The 23310-nt window shown below is 42.0% G+C and overlaps 1 protein-coding gene across 2 annotated transcripts; it reads left to right on the top strand.

Annotated features, from left to right (window-relative positions):
- The first annotated feature begins 8564 nt into the window (after window positions 1-8564).
- Window positions 8565-11461, top strand: LOC138874528 (homeobox protein knotted-1-like 1). Of its 2 annotated transcripts, none has more exons than XM_070153112.1 (4): window positions 8565-8875; window positions 9028-9144; window positions 9267-9441; window positions 9618-11461. In XM_070153112.1, exons 1-4 carry the CDS (start codon window positions 8639-8641, stop codon window positions 9662-9664), a joined length of 576 nt encoding a protein of 191 aa, XP_070009213.1. In that variant the 5' UTR covers window positions 8565-8638; the 3' UTR covers window positions 9665-11461. The 2 variants fall into 2 exon arrangements, with proteins under 2 accessions (XP_070009213.1, XP_070009212.1); XM_070153111.1 differs by having other exon boundaries at window positions 10935-11447.
- The last annotated feature ends 11849 nt before the right edge of the window (window positions 11462-23310 follow it).

The raw sequence follows: 23310 nt of genomic DNA, 5'->3' as shown, positions 1-23310 counted from the left end.
TTGAGTTGCCAAGTGTTGACTCGAGGTCATCAAACTATGTTAGCCAAACAGTTCGTGTGCCATGTGTGTGAGTTCTTTGTGTAAATAACTCTTGTGTTTACTTCTGCCATCTAGAACTTGCCCGGCTAGTTCTTCGATGCTTATAATAATTACACTTGTTTGGATAAATGACCTTAGGGAGTCTTTGTGATTTTTGGAAAATCAGTTAGCCTTTCAAGCCACCAATTGTACAGATAGTATCACTAGTTACCCCATTTGAGCCTTTTAACCTTTCCTTTGGCTAGCTCATTACAAACCTTTCCTTTTTTTGTGAAATAATTCCATCTGTTGAACCCGTCCCTCCTTGAGAATTGAGAATAAGGCTAAAAGCCTAAGTTGGGGGTGTGGTGTAAAGTCAGAATCTGGCAAGATTGTACAATGAGCGTAGGAAACTGAACCTCAAAATGTGAAATTATTCAAGCTCCAAAAGAAAATATTTTATAAAAAAAACAGAGAGAGAAATATTTGTATGTATATAAATTATGGATCCTTGAAGAAAATTAGAGAGGTAGTTAAGGTGGTTCTATATTGGGAACTAGATGCCAATGAGGCTATGGGGGTTGAAGAAAAAAAAAAGCGTAAAAAGAATGACAAATGTGAGTAGTGTTCAAGGAGGATGAAGTCACTTATATCCAAATGCTTATCCAATCCTTCCCTAAGCCTACATTACAAGATTAAAATGTCCTTATGGGATCCCCAACCGAGCGTTCTTAGAATAAAGCGATGAATTAAAATAAGGGCAGGCCTATGGTATGGTATGTTGAAACACTTGAAATTCTTTTTTGAGAGTAAGTGTCTTTGTGAATTCGTCCCTTTTTGTTGTCATTGTACATATTGTGATTTTGGGACTTTCTTTCTAGTGAGGGCACATGAACTGTAATGTTGAACACAAGTTGAGTTGTTGAGTCAAATGCAAGTGCATCAGTTGAGGGTAGCATTGTGTCACATTGTCTGAGGCTCAAAGTTCACAAGTTGATTAGTTTTCCTTGTATATATTGACGGTTCAGGAAGGGTAAAACAACCAAAGATACATGCTTGAAGTACTAGCAACAAACACCATCCATGGTCATTATTGTTTCATGTTTGGTAGATGGAGTCTAGACTAGAATAGTGTTGTTTTAGTTGCTTGAGGACTAGCAAGAGTTTAAGTTGGGGGTGTTGATGTGCAGGAGAATTTCGGCACATTTCAATACTAATTGCTTAGATTTTAGTTTGTTTTGAATGCAATTACCTCCCTTACTTATGTAATTTTAGTGTTTTTGCAGTACATGAGGTTTAAGGACCCAAGAGCATGGAAATGAAAGCAAAAAGCCACAAAAAGACAAGAAAAGAGCAAAATGTGGATATGCGACGCATTATGCGATCGCAAATCCTACATGCGAGCCGCATAAGGTGCAATGGATCGCAAATCAAAATAGAAAGTTAGCCAAATCTGGGCAAGAAATGTGGTCCAAAATGCGATCGCATAATAGGTTTGCGGACTGATAATGGACAGTAAATTCATGAAGAGAAGTGTTGATGGTGGAAAATGCGATGCAGAATGCGATTGCATAGCTGGAATGCGGTACGCCAACCCACAATGCGATGACGGCCTGGAAATTAGGGTTTTGAATTGCAATGGGCATGAAGAGAATGTGGGTCGCATGGCTGATTTGCGACAGAAATGCGGTCGCACACTTGACCTGAAGGGCATTTTTGTCCGGTTTCTGTCTCGATTCTTGGTCCTCTATAAATATATTTATTGGGATTTTGTGGGTTCATTTGGAATGACTTTGAAGCTACAATACAAGGCAGTAATATTCCTCTCTTTTGAAAGCTTTTGGGTCAAGAATCTTTCACTTTGTAAGCTTTATGGCATTAAATAGTGCCTTCCTTTTGTATTTTAGCATGTGTAGCTAACTTTAAATACTAAGGTTGTGGACCCTAAATGTGTGTTATGTTAATGGGTGTTTAACATTGAATATATATATATATATATATATATATATATATATATATATATATATATATATATATATATATATATATATATATATATATATATAATGGTTGGGTGATATTTATTTACTTCTCATTCTTATTTATTGTTGGTGGTTGCAAACATTAACAAGTGCCATTAAATTCTTGCTTTGCTTGGAAAAGTGGGTTGGAATTTGGAAGAAGTAAATATCAAAGACTCAAGGCTCTAAACCTTATTTAATAGAATCGGTTAGGAATAATTGGGTTTTATTTGGCATATATTGATTGTTCTTAATTGCAACAATTTTATATTTGGAAAAAAATCATAAAGAGGAAATACTACCCAACTATTGGAAAATATTGGATAGACATTTAGAAATCATTTGCATATCAAAAGAACCTTCCATTAGAAATATATCATATTAACACCGATAGCATTACACTTCATTAAAGGGGACACAACCTTGGTTTCTTTAATCAAAATATTAACCTTCTCAATATTTCAAATAGCTGTTACTTCAAATCAAACTCAATTCATACTCTTGTTACTGTTAACTGGATAGAACTACAACTTTAGTCGAGCAACACACTAATCGAGTAACCTTTTCACACCTATTCCCTGTGGGATTCGACACCAACCTTATTGGGTTATTATATTTGACATCGACCGCCTTACACTATTTATTAAAGTGTAATTTGAGCGTATCAAATTTTGGCGCCGTTGCTGGGGAATACGGTTTTGAAATTACTAATTAGTGTGTGCTTTACTTTACGGCTTATTCTATTCCATCACACTTTGCTTGTTTTGCTTGGTGTTGATAGGAAAACATGTCTGAGTATGGTGATGACATAGAGGCAGAAATGGGAGAAAATTCTTTTGCGGACATCGAGAAGTACATTGAGGATACAAATGCTATTTTACCTCCGGCTATTGGCGATGCAACGTTCAAGGTGGAACATGGTTTAATCCTTATGCTCAAAGCAGAAGGTTTTTTCAGGAATTCCACTGATGATGATTCGACATAACATCTTAGAAACTTCTTGGGTGTGTGTGCATGCCCTAAGGTTGAGATGCTTCAAGTATTCTCTAGCTGGGGACGTAAGGAAATGGCTCCAAAATCTGCCCCCAAACTCGATTCATTCTTTGGCCAAACTTGTCCAAGTTTTCTTGTCTAAATGGTTCCCGCAAAGTAAGAAGTCGGAGCTCCGGGATAAAATTTTCTTTTTCAAACAAGTACCGGGAGAACATCTATATGAGGCATGGGATCGTTTCAAATTATATTTGGTGAGGTCTCCCAACCATGGTTTTCCGGATTCTATTTTGTTGGAGAAATTCTACATGGGCTTGGATCCTATGAACCAATCTATAGCCAAGAATGCAACTGTCGGATCTTTCATGGACAAATCATTCGCAAGGGTGACACAAATACTTGACAAAATAGCAAAGCATAATCAAGCATGGCATCCCGAGGATACCACAGGTGGAATTACATATGGTTCTCCTTTCTTAAGCAACATGATCAAGGAAAATCAAGAGAGAGATCAAGTGATTGCCGGGCTTGCTACAAATGTTAATGTGTTGACAAAGATGTTCACCGAAACCCAAACAAAGAAGGTAAATGTGATTGAGGATGTGCAACCCGTATCCAATGAGGATTTTGAGGAAGCAAATTATGTCAACAACTCTCAAGGAGGGAACCAAAGGCAACAATACCAAGGTCAAGGACAACAAAACCAATGGAGGCCAAACCCGCAAGGGCAAGGCCACCAACAATGGCGAAATGACCAAGGTGGCTTAAACCAAGGAAATTGGAACAACAACAATAACTTCTCAAATCGGAGTTCAAACCCTTATGTTCTCCCAAAGGGTCACTATTCAAATCAAGGTTCCTCAAGCAAGTCTAAGTTGGAAAGTATGCTTGAACGGGTATTGCAAAATCAAGAAAAATCCGACACTTTTGTCACACCTCCTTTTTCCGCACCAGAGAGGGTGCAAGGGAGTTTTTCCAATTAAAGGACAATCGAAATGGGATTGGTTTATTAATTTCAGAGTCGCCACTTGGGAGATTTAGGGTGTCCCAAGTCACCAATTTTAATCCCGAATCGAGGAAAAGAATGACTCCATATTACAGTCTGCGCACCAGAAATCCGGATAAGGAATTCTGTTAACCCGGGAGAAGGTGTTAGGCATTCCCGAGTTCCGTGGTTCTAGCACGGTCGCTCAACTGTCATATTCGGCTTATTTATCTGATTTTAAATACCATTATGAACCAATGTGCCAATTTTAACTTTTTACCGCTTTATTGTTATTATTTCAAAAGGATGTGAACATCGCTTAAAACATGTCCTTGGACTGCGTCACATGAAATGCACCCACAATCTGGAACATATTTTATTTGATGTTTTGGGATTTGGATCTGGGTCGCATGAAATGCACACCCCAAGTTTTAAGAAAGTAGATTATTAAACACGCACCTAAAGAGACTAATCAAACTGGACTCTTACACAATTTCTTCTAGACTATACTCATTCACAATGTTCTGAAATTTATTCCTGTTTTTCCTTTTTCAGTTTTCTTACTCACAGAATCTCTCAAGACAAAAAAAATGAACCCCCTTTCTAATGGAAGGTCTGCCTCTTTTATAGCCTAACCTTAACACTTTACAGTCTGTTTTACAACTCAAAATTGCCCCCCCCCTCGTTGTTTTTCCACTCACTTCTTTTAAATAAACAAAACTCCCATCAAATCCCTGACAGCCCCTCTCTCTTTTGTTGTTAAAATGTACTGATCACTTGTTTATTTAACCAAAGTATGGGCAGTAGGAATATAATCTGACAGCACATGCTGTCCAATTATTTTAATTCCTTAAAGCTAACCATACACATGCTGCCCACGGTCTAAACCAAATGGCATCGTGTTTTAAAATCAAAGTCTGAATCTGCCATTATAACCTTTCCCCTAGATGTTCTTTAATTCGATTTGAACAAAATCAATAGGCAATACAATTCAGTTCCTAATGGGACTCAAATACGATCACAGCAGAAATAAGCAATACGAATCAAGTTGTTACCATTAACGATTGAAACTAATTGACGACATATATCGACTCGACTATATTAATCGTAACACATAACAATCAATCGTTCATATAAACAACACGTATAGAGTCCCGAATGACTTCAGACAAATTTGTTCAAACACTGGGAACTTATATGAATTAAACTCGTTTGACGACTAATCTAATTGATGAGCGCGTATATCACAGGGTATATTCAGAACACAAACAGAAGACAATTGACCAAATAAAAAGGCCTTTAACAGAGATGGAAGAAATCCGAATGAAAAATAACAAAATGACAAACAAACACAACGAAATATGCTGACAACTTAATTAGAACTAAAACAAAAGAAAGGAAAACTTACCAAAAGAGTTTGAAATCAAAATGACCCAAATCTGACTCAACTTCGAACTCTTGAAGCCGAACAAACTTTAATCAGGGTGTTCTCACGTGAGAACACCTTGATTAAGGTCTATTAGACCTCAAACCCTTGTCAAGACCGGCCGGATTCCCCAGGTGCATGTGTTTCAAGTTCTGGATTTTCAGATCTGGATTTTTAGGAGTTGTGGGTAGATTCGGACCAAACCAAGCTTGGTTTGGTCACGAGGAAGGTCAGGGGAGTGTCTGGTATGAAGATGGGGTGGTTTGGCATAGATCGAGTTTTGTCTCGAATCTTCAAATCCAGATTCGAGACGATAGGAGGTGATTCGAGGTTCGTGGTTAGTGGATTCGTGTTCAGGGTGGTTGGATACTTTAGGGGTGTGAAGGGGGTGGTCACCGGCGTTCGTGCCGCCGGGTTTTGGTGGAGGGGAAGCTAGGGCGGCTTGCTAGGGTTTGGGGTTTCAGCTCGGGGAAGGAGACGAGTGAGGGGTGGGGTTCGGATAGGGGGCGTGAGGTGAAGGGTTGAGTTTATATATGGGGAGTCTGATTGGATCTGAGCCGTTAGATCAGATGATCTCAACGGCTTGGATCTGATGCTGAGAAATGAGACGGGGTCTTTTGGTAGTTAAACGGGGTCGTTTGGTTTAAGTGAGGGGTTGGATCGGATTGGTTCCTGGGTCGGGTTTTGAAACGGGTTACTGATAGAGATCCTGAGCCGTTGGATCAAGAGTTTGAACGACCCAGATCAGACGCATGATGCGGCGTCGTTTCGGGAGGTGGTCAGGGCAGGCCTGGTTTGGACCGGGTCAGATCGTTGGTTTGGGCCTGTTTTTGTCTTATTTTTGGGCCCAAATTGATTTCCACTTTCTTTTGTTTTCAAATTTAAAGAAAAATAAAAATAACTAATAAAACAAATGAAATTAAAACAAATAACAATATAGCACTTCAACATAATTATCATACCAAATAAAAATGTTTAAGTAAGTTAAATCACAACCTAAAACGGACGATGCACACATATATATTTTGAATTTTCTTTTAATGACATATATTTTTGTATTTTGTTTGATAATGATTAAAATGCAAAATGGACAGACCTACAAACGACTAATAACACATGTCACGAAAAATTTGTACTGCGGGGTCATCTGTCACTATTATTTTTTGTTTTCCTTTGGGAGTGATTGCTTGTGAAGCAAAAATCACGTGCTTACAGCTGCCCCTCTTTGCACGAAGACACTAAGGGTTTTCGCGCAAAGATAAAGCGAGAGATTTTTGCCTGTCCGAACACTCCGTGTGAAGCATTTTTTGAAAAGGATTTGACCGAACCTTTGCTTCAGAGGTTTCCTACATATCCTGGGCTGAACAGGAATCAGGTCAATGTAGTTCGGGAAATTTTTTGGTAGCTGGGACTACCGTGTGACTGTAGTGTTTGCTGTTGTTGTGCGCTGTTGTATGCTGCTGTAGGATGCTACTGCTCAACCGATCTCCCTGTTACATTGCTCTAAAAGGAAAAACAAGAAGCTAAGCTAGAGTGTGAGATCTCATATATCTTCAACTTGTTCTTGTTGTCTTGCTTTCTTGTCGGCTGACGCTTTCCTCTGACGCCTTTATTTTGTGAACTTGGAGATGATGCTGGTCCTTCACCTTTTCTGAATGTCAGTTCTCATCACTTTGCTTGATTTGCTGGGAACATGGCTTTCTTCCTTAAATCTTTCAATGGTTTCTTCAGCGGTATGGCTTTTCATCAGAATTGTTATGTTGGGCGTGCCATAGCGTTCCCGAACTGCTTCTTTTGAGACGCTTCTTTTGAGACGCATTCCCTTTTCCTTTTGAATTGCGCGCTTGCCTCTGCAGTTGTCTGCTTTTTGGTGCTGGGGATTGCATTATACTGGTGGGCGACCTAGAACTTAAAAGTATTCCCGCATTATACTGGTGGGCGACCTAGAACTTAAAATGTATTCCCGCATTATACTGGTGGGCGACCTAGAACTTAAAAGTATTCCCGCATTATACTGGTGGGCGACCTAGAACTTAAATGTATTCCCGCATTATACTGGTGGGCGACCTAGAACTTAAAATGTATTCCCGCATTATACTGGTGGGCGACCTAGAACTTAAATGTATTCCCGCATTATACTGGTGGGCGACCTAGAACTTAAATGTATTCCCGCATTATACTGGTGGGCGACCTAGAACTTAAAAGTATTCCTGCATTATACTGGTGGGCGACCTAGAACTTAAATGTATTCCCGCATTATACTGGTGGGCGACCTAGAACTTAAATGTATTCCCGCATTATACTAGTGGGCGACCTAGAACTTAAATGTATTCCCGCATTATACTGGTGGGCGACCTAGAACTTAAAAGTATTCCCGCATTATAATGGTGGGCGACCTAGAACTTAAATGTATTCCCGCATTATACTGGTGGGCGACCTAGAACTTAAACGTATTCCCGCATTATACTGGTGGGCGACCTAGAACTTAAATGTATTCCCGCATTATACTGGTGGGCGACCTAGAACTTAAATGTATTCCCACATTATACTGGTGGGCGACCTAGAACTTAAAATGTATTCCCGCATTATACTGGTGGGCGACCTAGAACTTAAAAGTATTCCCGCATTATACTGGTGGGCGACCTAGAACTTAAAAGTGTTCCCGCATTATACTGGTGGGCGACCTAGAACTTAAATGTATTCCCGCATTATACTGGTGGGCGACCTAGAACTTAAATGTATTCCCGCATTATACTGGTGGGCGACCTAGAACTTAAAAGTATTCCCGCATTATACTGGTGGGCGACCTAGAACTTAAAATGTATTCCCGCATTATACTGGTGGGCGACCTAGAACTTAAAAGTATTCCCGCATTATACTGGTGGGCGACCTAGAACTTAAAAGTATTCCCGCATTATACTGGTGGGCGACCTAGAACTTAAATGTATTCCCGCATTATACTGGTGGGCGACCTAGAACTTAAAAGTATTCCCGCATTATACTGGTGGGCGACCTAGAGCTTAAATGTATTCCCGCATTATACTGGTGGGCGACCTAGAACTTAAATGTATTCCCGCATTATACTGGTGGGCGACCTAGAACTTAAATGTATTCCCGCATTACACACTGTGTGTGTATGTGAAAGGGTTTGTTTGGTTTCTAACCAAGTTACTATTGTTTCTTGTTTAGTACTATTTGATGATGGATGAATTGAGCAAACTTCATTCTGCTATTGCATGTTCGAGTAACAATAATCATGTTGTGGGAGTCCTTGAGCACATAACTGGTCAACAACAAGAGGGGCCAATTAATAACAGTAGTGTTGATAATAATCTTGAAAAAGCCAGTTTGGAGATGTCAGATCTTATTAAAGCTCAGATTGCTAATCATCCTCTTTATCCTAACTTATTATCTGCCTACCTTCAATGCCGAAAGGTAAATGAAAATAAATCCATCTTCTTTCCTTGGTTTCTTCTATCATCATTGTGTTCACTGTGTACTTGTACAGTTTTTTTTTCCTATGTCAAGTGCAAGGTGTTCGTGTATATATATTGAAAGAAAAACCTTTTTTTTGTTGATATATGAAGGTTGGAGCACCCCAAGAAATGGCATCAATTCTTGAAGAAATCAGCAAAGAGAACCACTTAATATCCAGCTGCCACAATACTGAAATTGGAACTGATCCAGAACTTGATGATTTTATGGTGAAAACCCCACATAGGAAGACTCATCAACACACACACACATAATAGTGGCTAGTTAGCTAGATAGTTTTCATTTACTAATTAAAATGAGGTTTTTTTTTTGTTATTTTTATGTTGTGAAGGAATCATATTGTGCAGTATTACTAAAATACAAGGAGGAGTTGTCAAAGCCGTTTGATGAAGCCACGACGTTCTTGAATAACATTGAGTCGCAGCTCAGTTCTCTCTGCAAAGAAAACTTAACAACAACAACAACAACCACCACCTCTTTCAACTCTAACAACAATTATCTATCTGGTAGGTTCACTGTTCTTTTTGTTCTTTCTTGGTTCTGTTAACTTAGTGAAACATGAGTAGTCTTGATTCTTGACTCATCACTATCGTTTATGCGTGTGTTTATGGGTTTTTTGTCTTGGGGGGTGGGTTGAAAGTACTAACTTTGGTCAGAAATACTATTCCGTTCAACTTTTCAGGATTGATTCGGACCCCCCTATACTTTAGCTGGCCCCTTCTGTATTAGGGTTGCGAGAAGGTAATAGGAGGCATGTTGGTAGCCTTGGAAATTGGTCTTTTCGGTGGCTGCATCCCTTTGGGACTATTGCTGTCAGATTTTGTTTCTTATCTCTCACATTGGAATTAAGGCATTAATTTTAAGTTTTATACAGCGGTAATATTCTTTTTTTTTAAATATTACTAGTGCAATTTTACTAACTATAGCATGTTATTCTATAGTTCCGGTAACTTAATTATTGTTGTAGGTTGACTTAAAATCTATATATTGTTGGTGCATAGAAATTAAAACTCCATTTCGGAAATTTAGCTTTTACTTGCTGTAGATTTCCATCATGTAACAGAAGCTCGGCTGGGTTGGGTTGGGTAGGATTCAAAATACTCTAGACACTTGAATCATGGGTGAAATTGTTTTAAATTAGGCAAATGTGAAAATTAGAATAACAAATGAAATAAGACAACTTGTCATTTTTAGTGCATTATCTATGTGCTTTATAATTGGGTGTTTCTTTTTCTTTCTCAAATTGCCCTAGACAGTGGTGCTAAACACAATGATGCCAAAAACCTACTCGCTTGTTTAGCTCGAGTTTTTCATTAAATTTTCGGAGAGAGTAATTTGGATTTAAATGAAAATTCAAATAGATGGTTTACATATAATAAAACCTCCACTTGAATGTTTTGGTCATGGAACTTGAAAGTTATGGATGACTGGTGATCTTTATTAATGATGATATTGAATATATGGTCGATACGGTCAGGCTTAAAATGTATATATAAACACTATGCAGGTCCAATTTGATAGAAGGTATATTAGGTTCGAGGCATACGGAGCATTAACACTATGTTTTGATATTATGGTGCTGAAGAATACACCTGCACATGAACATGTGATTTACTTGCACATAATAGACATGTTTTCGAATGTGTTTAATTTGAAATTAGGTATTTGTCTCTAATAATTATTTGTTGGGTAGACACATGAAGGCTTAGGCTTGGACATGGTTTGGGAATGAGGAGATTAATTAGCGGTTGTTTCCATTTTTGCAAGAACTCTATTTATCAAGCGGCTTTTATGAAAATTGAATTCTTTTCTTGTTTTGCAAAAATTGAGAGAAATGCCATCCTAATATTATTTTTCTTTTTTTCACTTCCCTTGTTGTTGTCGGATAGAATTTTCTTTTAAAAAAGAAATAACATGCTTACAATTTATTTGGTGTAAAAAATTGTATTATTGGCAAGAAGAATTTAAGCTGAAATTTTATTATGTATTGGCATTACAGGTATATCTCTAAGGCATAGTTTGGCACATGGGATAAGAATAATAATCCAAGGATAAAGTTTCAGATTAACTTTATCCCATGTTTGATTTGGGGGTATCAGCTAATTCTGCGATAACTTTTACACTAAAATTATGGGATTAGCTATCCCATATAGAAGGCAGGACAACTTATGTCATGGGATTCCACCCCATAGGATATCCTGGGATATCCTACCATTGTACCAAACGACCCCTAAATGTGTCCCGTGTCTGTCATGCCGTTTTACAGTTTTTTCTGTCTGTGTTTGTGACATGTCTTAATTTTTGTCCTTACTCCTTTCCCTAGTCATGCAATTAATCCTGCTTAACAGTGTGTGGATCTCTAACAATTTAGGAGCAAGTGGTACTTCGAAATCGGGAAATTCTCAATGATATGGGCTTGAATGGTTTTTGTATTATTACATGCAGTACTTGTTTAATGTGCAAATAAATTTAAACCTGCTAACATCTTTGTATTGAAGTCTTCTTATTATTTGTTGCTTTAATTTGATCATATATGCAAATACTTTATACTGGTGGGCGACCTAGAACTTAAATGTATTCCCGCATTATACTGGTGGGCGACCTAGAACTTAAAAGTATTCCCGCATTATACTGGTGGGCGACATAGAACTTAAATGTATTGAAATTGCTTCCCCGTTCTTCCGAGAAAATTTTCGACAATTGGTAGAAAATTTTCTGCCCCGATTTTTGGTGACATCCATGGCGGTGCATCTTGCTGCCATCATTAATTCTTTGCTCTCCTGCAACAGACAAAAGGATTTAGTCAGTTTTAATCGTGGTGGTAGAGGGTGCCTTTCTGGCGAGCCATTTTTCTCTCTTCCCCTTTTCTTGCTCTTTGTCCCTATAATTGGTTGGCGGGCAAAGTTGCCTGTTGGGGGTCCCTAGCCTGCTGGGGATTGGTTTTCAACTTATCCCCTTTTCTGCTTTCTCTTTAAACACATGATGTGGGAGTCTGCTTCTAACTCCCGAAACCACTCCCTTTTGGAGCTTACTTCTTCCAAAATTTCCGGGCACAATCATTGCATTGCTTGGGACCGGCCCTTAAGACTGTTTGTATTATCCTGCATTGGATGAATTCCCCTTCGGTTTCTGGTAGTAAGCTTTGAAAAATCCTTTAAAGACACATTTTAGGAAAAGAAATAAAGATATGGAAAGGAGAAAATCTTTCTGAACCAATATTTTGTGGGAGGAGACAATCAAAAGAACTTATCTGGAGGACACAACTGGTCCCCGTGATCATGACGTGCACCATAGATTCCCGACCCAGTCTATTTGTATCAATCGATTCGCCCGATGGTCTGACTTGCTGGGGATGATAAAGGAGTGTCCGTTTCGGATGTTGTAGCTTTTGTTGATCTGTCTTGTCGCCTCATAGTGCCCTTCGAGGGGTTTTCACTAATGAGACTCTCTCTTTTCTCTCATCTCCCGGCGCCTTATGGTGCCTGTGAAGGTTTTCACCAATAAGACTCTCTCATTTCATATCCCTCATCTTACATCGCCTCTCGGTGCCTGTGAAGGTTTTCACCGATAAGACTCTCTCATTTTATTTCTTTCGAGGATCCGGGGTGTTGTAGATACGACCCTCTCTTCCGGGGATTCTTTTGACTATCAACTCATTCCCAGTCTTACGATCCTCTTCTTTGCTGGGGATCAGTGTATTATTCTCGGCCTTATTTGCCGGACTTGGCATCTCTCGAACATTGATCGGGAGGTCTTTTGGATGTTGATGTTGGTTTTGGTGTAGGTTTGAAGAAAGGCTATAAAAATGAAAACAACTTGAAGGGTGATGTGCTACAACTTTTGGAATCAAACCTTTGTTGGAACTTAAAACATAACCTCTGCCCCAGTTTTCTTGCTTGGGGAATTTATTTTTTACGCTTATGTTGAGTTACGTGCGTTACGCACATTGTGCTATATTGTGCACACTATGTACATTATGCATCCTATATTTGCTATGATGCATACTATGACCGAGCCGTGAGGCGCCTACGTATCCTCTTTGAGGAATCAGGTCAAACGTAGTTCCCACGGTTTTATATTCCTTGATTTTATCTTCTTCCTTTTTCTTTTCCTTCTTTTCATTTTTTCATGTCTTTTTCTTTTCTTTTCTCTTTTTCATATCTTTCCCATTAGTGATTCCAAAAGAGGGGTATTGAAAGAATTGCTTAAGGCTCAAAGGGGGAAGCGAGGGTTAAAAGTGTTTGGATAGAAGAAAGAATTGCCTCCGTCATCTCATTATTCAACAAATGCCAAATACAAACAAATAAACCAAAAATTGCCATAATTAAAGAAGTTACGCATAATATCTCTTGACTGCATCTGAATTGATAGCCATGTCGACACATCTACCTTCGACATCTGTCAAACACAAAGCACCGTTGGACAATATTCTGGTCACGATATAAGGCCCTTGCCAATTTGGGGCGAATTTGCCTTTTGCCTCGACCTGATGTGGGAGGATCTTCTTTAATACCTGCTGCCCTACTTCAAATTTCCTAGGGCGCACCTTCTTATTATACGCTCTTGCCATTCTCTTCTGGTACAGCTGACCATGGCACACTGCTGCCAATCTTTTCTCATCTATCAGGCTCAACTGTTCCAAGCGAGCTTTGATCCATTCATCATCATCAATTCCGGCTTCAGCGACAATTCGGAGGGACGGAATTTCGACCTCCGCTGGTATCACGGCCTCAGTTCCATACACCAACAAATAAGGAGTTGTGCCTATGGAAGTCCGGACGGTAGTGCGGTAACCCAACAAGGCAAAGGGTAACTTCTCGTGCCATTGTCTGGACCCTTCCACCATTTTTCGCAGTATCTTCTTGATATTCTTATTAGCTGCTTCGACTGCTCCATTCGCCTTAGGACGATATGGGGTGGAATTGCGGTGTGTAATCTTGAATTGTTGGCATACCTCTCTCATCAAGCTGCTATTAAGATTCGCACCGTTGTCCGTGATGATCACTTTTGGGATCCCAAATCTGCAGATGATATGGGAGTGAACAAAGTCCACCACTGCCTTCTTGGTTACTGATTTGAAGGTTTTAGCCTCAACCCATTTGGTGAAGTAATCAATGGTCACTAGAATGAACCTGTGACCGTTGGACGCTGCTGGCTCGATGGGCCCAATGACATCCATGCCCCATGCCACAAACGGCCAAGGTGCTGACATCGTATGTAACTCTGTTGGCGGAGAATGAATCAAATCTCCATGTATCTGGCACTGATGGCATTTCCTCACAAAAGTGATACAGTCGCGTTCCATGGTGAGCCAATAACACCCTGTTCGAAGGATCTTTCTTGCCAATACATATCCGCTCATGTGCGGTCCGCAAACTCCCGCATGTACCTCTTCCATAACCGTCATTGCTTGACTGGCATCTATGCATCTCAACAATCCCAAATCCGGGGTTCTTTTGTACAATACTCCTCCACTGAGGAAGAAACCATTCGACAAACGCCGAAGGGCTCTTTTTTGGTCTCCAGAGGCATGTTCTGGATATATCCCCATTCTGAGGTATTCCTTGATATCATGAAACCAGGGTTCGCCATCTGCTTCTTCTTCTATGGCATTGCAGTAGGCGTGCTGATCACGGACCTGGATGTGTAGAGGATCAACATACATTTTGTCAGGGTGGTGCAGCATTGATGCTAAGGTGGCCAAGGCATCCGCAACCTCATTGTGAACTCTCGGGATGTGTTTGAACTTCACCGATCGAAATTGCTTGCTCAGATCATGCAAGCATTGTCGGTATGGTATGAGCTTTAGATCTCGTGTTTCCCATTCACCCTGAATTTGATGTACCAAGAGGTCCGAGTCTCCCAAGACCAAGACGTCTTGGACATCCATGTCAGCAGCCAAGCGCAGACCCAGAATGCAAGCCTCATACTCGGCCATATTGTTGGTGCAATAGAAGCGTAGTTGAGCCGTAACAGGATAATGCCGTCCTGTTTCAGAAATGAGTACTGCTCCTATTCCAACCCCTTTTGCGTTTGCAGCTCCATCGAAGAAAAGCTTCCAACCCGGTTCCTCAGGTAATTCCAACTCATTCGTATGCATCACCTCTTCGTCAGGAAAATACGTTCTTAAGGGCTCGTATTTTTCATCAACGGGGTTCTCTGCCAAATGGTCTGCCAGTGCCTGGGCTTTCATGGCCGTCCTCGTTACGTAGATGATATCAAACTCCGTGAGCAGAATTTGCCATTTTGCCAACCTTCCCGTGGGCATAGGTTTCTGAAAGATGTACTTTAATGGGTCCAAGCGGGATATGAGATAAGTAGTATATGAAGACAGGTAGTGCTTCAACTTCTGAGCTACCCAAGTTAGGGCACAGCACGTTTTCTCGAGTTGAGTGTACTTGACCTCATGCACTGTGAATTTCTTGCTAAGATAGTAGATGGCCTGCTCCTTCCTTCCTGTGTCATCATGTTGCCCCAGTACACAACCAAATGAATTTTCCAAGACCGTCAGGTAAAGGATTAGGGGTTTCCCGGGCTTAGGCGGGACCAATACGGGTGGATTAGACAGATACCCTTTGATTTGGTCGAAAGCTTCCTGACACTCTGCTGTCCAACCTACTGCAGCGTCCTTTCTCAGCAGCCGAAATATGGGCTCACAAGTTGCTGTGAGTTGAGCGATGAACCTGCTGATATAATTGAGTCTACCCAGCAAACTCATTACCTCTGTTTTGTTCCTTGGCGGTGGCAAATCTCGGATGGATTCAATTTTGGATGGGTCTAACTCAATCCCCCGTCGACTGACGATGAATCCTAGCAACTTTCCTGATGGAACCCCGAATGCGCATTTGGCCGGGTTAAGCTTGATATCATACCTTCGGAGTCTTTGGAAAAATCTCCTTAGGTCTGCCACATGGTCCTCCTGACGCCAAGATTTGATGATCACATCATCGACGTACACCTCAATTTCCTTGTGTATCATGTCATGAAACACCGCAGTCATTGCTCGCATGTATGTTGCCCCAGCGTTCTTTAACCCGAACGGCATTACCCGATAGCAGTAGGTTCCCCATGGCGTAATAAACGCTGTCTTCTCAGCATCCTCCTCATCCATTAGGATCTGATGATAACCTGCATAGCAATCCACAAAGGATCCAATCTCGCGCCCTGCGCAATTGTCGATTAAGATATGAATGTTGGGCAGCGGAAAATTGTCCTTGGGACTTGCTTTGTTGAGGTTGCGGTAATCAACGCACACCCTGATTTTTCCATCCTTCTTTGGGACTGGTACCACATTGGCCAACCACTCGGGATATCGAGTGACCCGAATGACCTTCGCTTGTAACTGCTTAATCACTTCTTCCTTGATCTTTACACTCATTTCTGTTTTAAATTTCCTTAGTTTTTGCTTGACCGGAGGGTATGCCGGGTCAGTGGGTAATTTGTGAACCACTAAATTGGTGCTTAATCCAGGCATATCATCATATGACCAGGCAAAAACATCTTTGAATTCCCTGAGAGTTTTGATCAATTCTGCTCTGACATTCGGCTCAATGTGGATGCTAATTTTGGTCTCTTGGACGTTATCAGCGTCTCCTAGATTCACAGCCTCGGTGTCATTTAAGTTAGGCTTGGGTTTCTCTTCAAATTGGCACAGTTCTCTGTTTATTTCTTCGAAGGCTTCACCTTCGTCACATTCAGATTCATCGTCACAAACGACCTTTTGCATCATTGAGTCGGTTTCAGATTGATTTATTAGACTAGGTCGAAGATCCGCTGTGCATGCCATGTCATTAGAACCAGTAAAAAGAGAATTGTTCAGAAAGAAAAAGAACAAGACAAAAATTAAAATGAGACAAAAGAAGAGAACTTTATTAAATTTGCGGGATAAAAGGGTTCACACTTTTACAAAACGAAAGTAAAATTTGGATTACACCCTTGAATAATCCGATCAAACAAATAAACAAACAAAACATTAATCAAAGCCTACTACCAAGACTCCCCTCGGACAGGAAGAGGAGTAACCGTCCAATTGTTGGTCTTGGCCTCAGGCCCCACAAATTGTATCTCTGCTCTGCTGGAACCTTCTCCAGCTTCCACCATACTGACATCCGCGAATAGTCTCTCAAAACTCTGATTCAGGTCTTCATTTATGCCGATCAAAGGTCCTCGAATCTTTGGGATCGCTGACCCCTTGGCACTTGCTTTAACAAAAGACCTTGAGAGGCGTGGCACTGGTTTAGGCAGAAACCAGACCCTCTTCTTCATTTTTCGCGCTTGCTTCCTGTCTGCTGCGGTTGGTTTGAACCCCAACCCGAAAGTTTCCAGATTCTTAGGAAGGGAGACAGGTTGGACTATCCCTTGAAGTTCAACTCCCAGGCCTTTTCCCGGCACAAACCCATTACCCAGCATTTCTGATACCATCATGACTGTTGCGGCAGCCACCCTAGGGTGCGGGATGATTTCTCCTTCAGAAATTTTGTTGGCCGACCCTGTATCGAGAATCTGGTAGACCCAGGGACCCTTGTCATCAGTGGTCTCTATGAAAGGCACAATGGTTCCGCTCATGGTGCATGTTGTATCCTCGCCGTGCAACACGACCTCTTGTCTTTCCCACTCGAACTTCACTGTCTGATGTAGGGTGGAAGGCACCGCTTTAGCTGCATGAATCCAGGGTCGTCCTAACAGCAAGTTGTAAGATACCGTGGCGTCCAACACCTGGAATTCCATGGTAAATAGGACCGGACCAATGGTTAATTCAAGTACAACATCCCCCACAGTGGCGGTTCCGTTTCCGTCAAACCCCCGGACACAGATGCTATTCTCCCGGATTCTTCCACGGTCAATCTTTAACTGGTCCAGGGTGGATAATGGACAAATATTGGCGCTTGAGCCGTTATCCACCAATACTCGGGTTACCACCGAGTCTTCACATTTGACAGCTAGGTATAGAGCTTTATTGTGCTCCGTTCCTTCCACCGGCAGGTCATCATCTGAGAATGTCACTCTGTTCACCTTGAAAATCTTGCTGGCAATGGTTTCCAGGTGGTTTACAGAAATCTCACTGGGTACATGGGCCTCGTTCAATATCTTTAACAGGGCCCGACGATGTTCCTCAGAATGGAGGAGTAATGACAATAGTGAGATCTGGGCCGGTGTTTTTCTCAGCTGCTCAACCACAGAATAGTCTTGTACTTTCATCTTCCTCAGGAATTCTTCAGCCTCTTCTTCTGACACTGGCTTCTTGGTTGCCACTGGGTTGGTTTTTCTTAACTCCACCGGAGCAAAACATCGACCTGATCGAGTCAGCCCTTGCGCTTCACAACTGACTTCTTCCACCTGTTTTCCTTGGTACGTCACCACTGCCTTTTCATATTTCCAGGGCACAGCCCTGCTGTCAATCATCGGCAGTTGGACCACCGGCTTTATGGTCACCCGTTCTCTACATACCCCTTTCAACATGACTGCCGGTGTGGGCAGGATCCCTGGTATTACCAACTTGCTTGGCTCGGGTTTGCTTGCTATGACGGACGGGCTCTTCCCCAATATCACTACCGGCTTGACGCCTTCTCCCTGCGACTGTACACTCGTTCCTCCACTGGTTAAGACTTCTTTCGGGGCGGCTTGGATCATCATCACTGTTTGTGAGGGTTTTCTTAATTCTCCTCCCTCACACACCAACTCAATCATGTGAGTTTCGTGGTGCGCTGGCAGTGGGTTTTGGTTGATGTTAGGAGCCTCCGGTGTCTGGACCTCGATCTTATTGGTGTCAATAAGATCCTGTATGGCATGCCTTAACTTCCAGCACTTCTCGGTATCGTGCCCGAGCATCCCTGAACAGTATTCACAACTGATTGAACGATCCAAATTCTGAGGCGGGGGATTTGGTTCCCGAGTATGGACAGGACTAACCAAACCCAATTGCCGCAGCTTGTGGAACACAGCGGTGTAGGTTTCTCCCAGTTCGGTGAAGGTTCTTTGCTTCCGCAACCTGTCATTCCTAGCATCTGGATTTCCCCGGAAACCTGCCCCTGAAGGGTTTCTATATGCCCTTGGTGGAGGGTAGGTGTTTTGTGGTGGTGCATATATGTTCTGGGGAGCCGGTGCGCGCCATTGTGGGCGAACCGGAGGCTGAGTGTATACCTGGGCTTGGTGTACGGAACAATGTGGTTCTCGAGGTGGATAGAAATTTTGTGGTGGGTTGTATGGGTAGTTTGACCTGTGAGGCCTGGGTTGGTTGTAGTGCGGCCTGCCAGCCCTGGACCAACTGCCTGCCTCGATCGTGGCAACCTCTTCTTTCTTTCTTCTCAGCGCACCTCCCGTGCCGCTTTGAATAGCCTGGGTTGTGGCCTTGAGTGCCGAATAGTTCAAGATCTTGTCCGACCTCAAACCTTCTTCTATCATGACCCCAATTTTGACCACCTCGTTGAAAGATTTTCCAACCGTTGTCACCAAGTGACCAAAGTAGGTTGGATCCAATGTCTGCAAAAAATAGTCCACCATCTCTCCCTCTCTCATGGGAGGATCGACTCTAGCTGCTTGTTCTCTCCAGCGGAACCCGAACTCGCGAAAACTTTCCCCGGGTTTCTTCCCAGTTCTCAATAACGTGAGACGGTCAGGGACTATCTCTAGATTGTACTGGAAATGACCTGCAAAAGCCTGCGCCAGATCATCCCACGTGTACCACCTGCTGAAATCCTGCCTGGTATACCATTCCAGTGCAGATCCGCTCAGACTTTGGCCGAAATAAGCTATCAAAAGCTCGTCCTTGCCTCCTGCCCCTCTCATTTTGCTACAGAATCCCTGCAAATGTGCCATGGGATCACCGTGCCCTTCATATAAATCAAACTTGGGCATCTTGAACCCAGCCGGGAGTTGGACATCTGGGAAAGGGCACAGGTCTTTGTATGCCACGCTGACTTGATTGCCCAGCCTGTGCAAGTTCCTGAAGGATTGCTCCAGGCTTTTGAATTTTCTCAACACTTCATCCTGTTCAGGGGCCTTAACCGGATTCTCCACCTCTGCCGGTACTTCCAAATGGGGATTGTAAGCCTGTGGTTCGGGTGGATGGAACGTAGGCTCAGGGGGATAGTATTGGGTATCGTGAGCCTGAAACAATGGCTCACTGGTCGTTCGCTGCAAAGGGGCTGATGTAGGTCCCACAAAAATGGGAATGTTGGGTGTTGGGAGAGGTTGATGGGGTGGTGGAGCTTGGGAATCGTGAGGGCTTCTTTCTTGATGATAGAGGGGATTTGGGCGGCTTGTGGAAGGGCCAGAGTGAGGGTATTCCGGCATGTGTCCCAGTGTCTCAGGGCTCTTTTGTGTTTTGGCCAGGGCTAGCTGCATTGCATGCATCTCTAGTCCCATCCTTTCAATCTTTTCCATTGCCTCTTTTAGCAACTGGCTCATCGGCCTTTCTTCCTCATTACTATTCTCTGAAGTAGTCATGCTTGTTGCTACCGGTCCTTTGGATCTGGTTTGGTATGAATGTGTTGCCAGAATTCTTTAACAACTAACTGTCTGATATCAGACAACAACAAACTTTGTTAGTGTTAGAGCTTAACAGATTTGATCATAACACATAGAGGATGCAATGCACCTAGGCAGTTAACCGTTTCTACATGCTTTGCTTCAAACAACATGCGTCATCCCGGTTTGCTCATTCGTCTCTTTAAAGTATTTTGCGAAACCCTGCGTTTTATTTTATTTACATTTTCTTTTCTTTATTTATTAAAAGCGGTCGAATCTTATGGGGATTGCCTACGTATCACGTCCCCGCGTGAATCAGACCAGGCGTAGTTCTGCCTTAAAGTAAAGAAACACACAATTCTTGTGAAATCATTGAATTCATTCTCAAAATTTTGCTATTACAAATTACATCAAGCAAGGAATAGCAATAGTACAGACTCCACGGTTTTAAACTCGGTTTAACGAAAAAGAAAACAACATATGGAAAAACAACCAAAGCCAAATAAACAGGACTTGACCAAAACTAATTCTCCAATTTAAGGGGCCGCGAGGCATCATCCGGCCTTTTCGCGGCTCTAGGTGTAAGGTCTCTTTGCAGGCTCTTCAACTCGTTCATAATCCGGCGGACGCAGCCCATGATGGAAACAATGAGGGTCTTCCGAGGTGTTCGCTCACATGCCAAGCATTTCATGTAGATGTAATGCCCTATTTCATCAATCCTTGCTAGAATGTTATCTCTTTCACTGAGCAACTGCCTGATTTGTTGGTTCTTTAACCCCAGTGCCTGAGCATCGTCGGCAAGTTGATCCTGAAACAACTCCATTTGTCTTTCCATGCAGGCCATTTCATCGTAGCACTGTCTTCTGTCGGCCTGGGCGTCTCGTGTTTGTTTGACGATCCGATCATGTAGAGTGGATCCCGTCTCCCTTAATATTCTGACGCTCATTTCATAATCACTTATGACCTGTTGCAAACGCTGCTTCCGGGCCATTGCGTACTTTTCCCATCTGACCTTCATCCTTGTTATGCAAGCTTTTGATTGTTCTAATTCTTCTTGGCTTTGGATGACCTGATTTCTCAAACTTGCTATCAATCTTTCATCAGAGCGACGCTTCTGTCGGTCAACGTTACTCTTACTGGCTTGGCGAAGGCGGGCCTTCAAGGTTTGGTTTTCTTGGGCTAACTTGTTTCTTTCAGCCTGCTCCGAGGCGACTTGCACATTGTTCTCAAATACAAGCCTTTCAACTTGTTGCTTTAGCTTCCCGATTTCGACCCGGTAACCTTTCTCCCTTTTTAACCATCCCCATTGCTCTTGTGAATCATTGGTGAAGTGTTGGACGTGGGCCCTTTTAGCAGGTCTTTGCCGAGTCTGAAACCTTCTTTCGAACCAAGCATCGTACTTTGGGTCTACCTCACCTTTAGCTAGCTCTCGTACCATGGTTTTGGGCTCCAAGAATCTACATTCATGCCACAGTTTTCTAATCTTCCCCTCGGGGAATATGACTCCCGGGCTTAATTCCAAGGCATGCTTGCTCAGATTTTCATCATTAGGGACTACTTGAAACCTGCCCAGTTGTCGTAATACCCGATGAGGGGCATATGGCTGGATGCTGCGAAGCCCCATTAAGAGAACATGACATTCTTCAGCCGACATGTAGATAACCTCAGTATCAGTCAACCAACCAAATGCCCATTCAATTTGGTCAGATGTTGTTGACCTTAGCCGTGTAAACCATTCTTCGACACCTTCAGGAAATCTGGCGCCTGTCATGCGCTTATTGAATCCGCTGATACAATTCCTCTCGGTCAACCCGTGGTTCATGTATCCTACTCGGTGATGGAGGTGTTCCTGCATCCATAGCTGAAGTAACAGGTTGCAACCTTGGAAGAACTTGCCTCCTTCTCGGCATATAGTCAGAGCCCGGTAGATTTCGGACAAAATTAAAGGAACCACAGTACTATTGGTTCTTTTGATTGCCACGTCGGCCATCCCTACCAGACCTATCTCTATCTTTTTGTCCTTCCTTGGGCAGACCATGACTCCCAAGAATGCTGTGATAAAAGCCAAAGTACGTCTTGCTTCCCATTTGTTTCTGTTCCCGCCGTGAGTTAGCCCAAGGTTCGGTTCCTCGAAACCCTGCGGGGTTCCGTACCGCTGATACAAGAAATGGAGATCACAACACCCTCTCGATAAATCGTCATGTTGTACCTTCCGACTAATGCTTAGTAGATCCAGAAACGCATGCGGGGACACCGGCCTTGGCGAAAGCAAATATTGCCCTCTTAACTTCTCATTCAGTCCCGCATATCCGGCAACTTCCTCAAGTGTCGGTGAAAGTTCAAAATCAGCAAAACGGAATACATTGCAGGTGGGGTCCCAAAATGGTATTAGAGCTTCAAGAATATCTGTCCTCGGCTCAACACCCAACAAATTTACAAAACCTCCCAATATTCTTCCTATTACCTCTTTGCTATCGGCTTTCAAGTCATTCCACCACATGTGGAGTTGTAGAGGGACCTCGCTGAGGGCTGAGAATGATTCATTTTGCTCTGTGTTCATCCTGCACATTTATTAGGGTGACCTTTTAGGTGAAAACAAAAACCCTTATTTTGACTCTAACCAAAAAAAAAATTATTTATACATGTGTATACATATATACATATATGCTTTATGGTATATCATTTTTGGTAAAAAAAATGGAAAAAGAGTTGGACCCGATGAGGGTTGCCTACGTATCTCACATCCGGTGAGAATCAAACCGACGTAGTTCGGGTGATAAACTAACTGGTTTATTTATTTCTATTTTTATTTATTTATTTATTTATTTATTTATTTATTTATTTTATTTATTTATTTATTTTATTTTTTTATTTATTTATTTTTTTATTTATTTATTTATTTTATTATT

Source organism: Nicotiana sylvestris, chromosome 8 (assembly GCF_000393655.2).
Source record: "Nicotiana sylvestris chromosome 8, ASM39365v2, whole genome shotgun sequence".
Taxonomy (NCBI): domain Eukaryota; kingdom Viridiplantae; phylum Streptophyta; class Magnoliopsida; order Solanales; family Solanaceae; genus Nicotiana; species Nicotiana sylvestris.
This window is presented reverse-complemented; position numbering and strand designations above follow the sequence as displayed.

Excerpts from the sequence above, each read along its gene's own strand:
- LOC138874528 (XM_070153111.1), top strand. The coding sequence starts at position 8,639 with ATGATGGATGAATTGAGCAAACTTCATTCTGCTATTGCATGTTCGAGT. Across the intron at positions 9,145-9,266 it reads CAGAACTTGATGATTTTATG|GAATCATATTGTGCAGTATT; the intron begins GTGAAAACCCCA and ends TATGTTGTGAAG. Across the intron at positions 9,442-10,934 it reads TAACAACAATTATCTATCTG|GTATATCTCTAAGGCATAGT; the intron begins GTAGGTTCACTG and ends TTGGCATTACAG.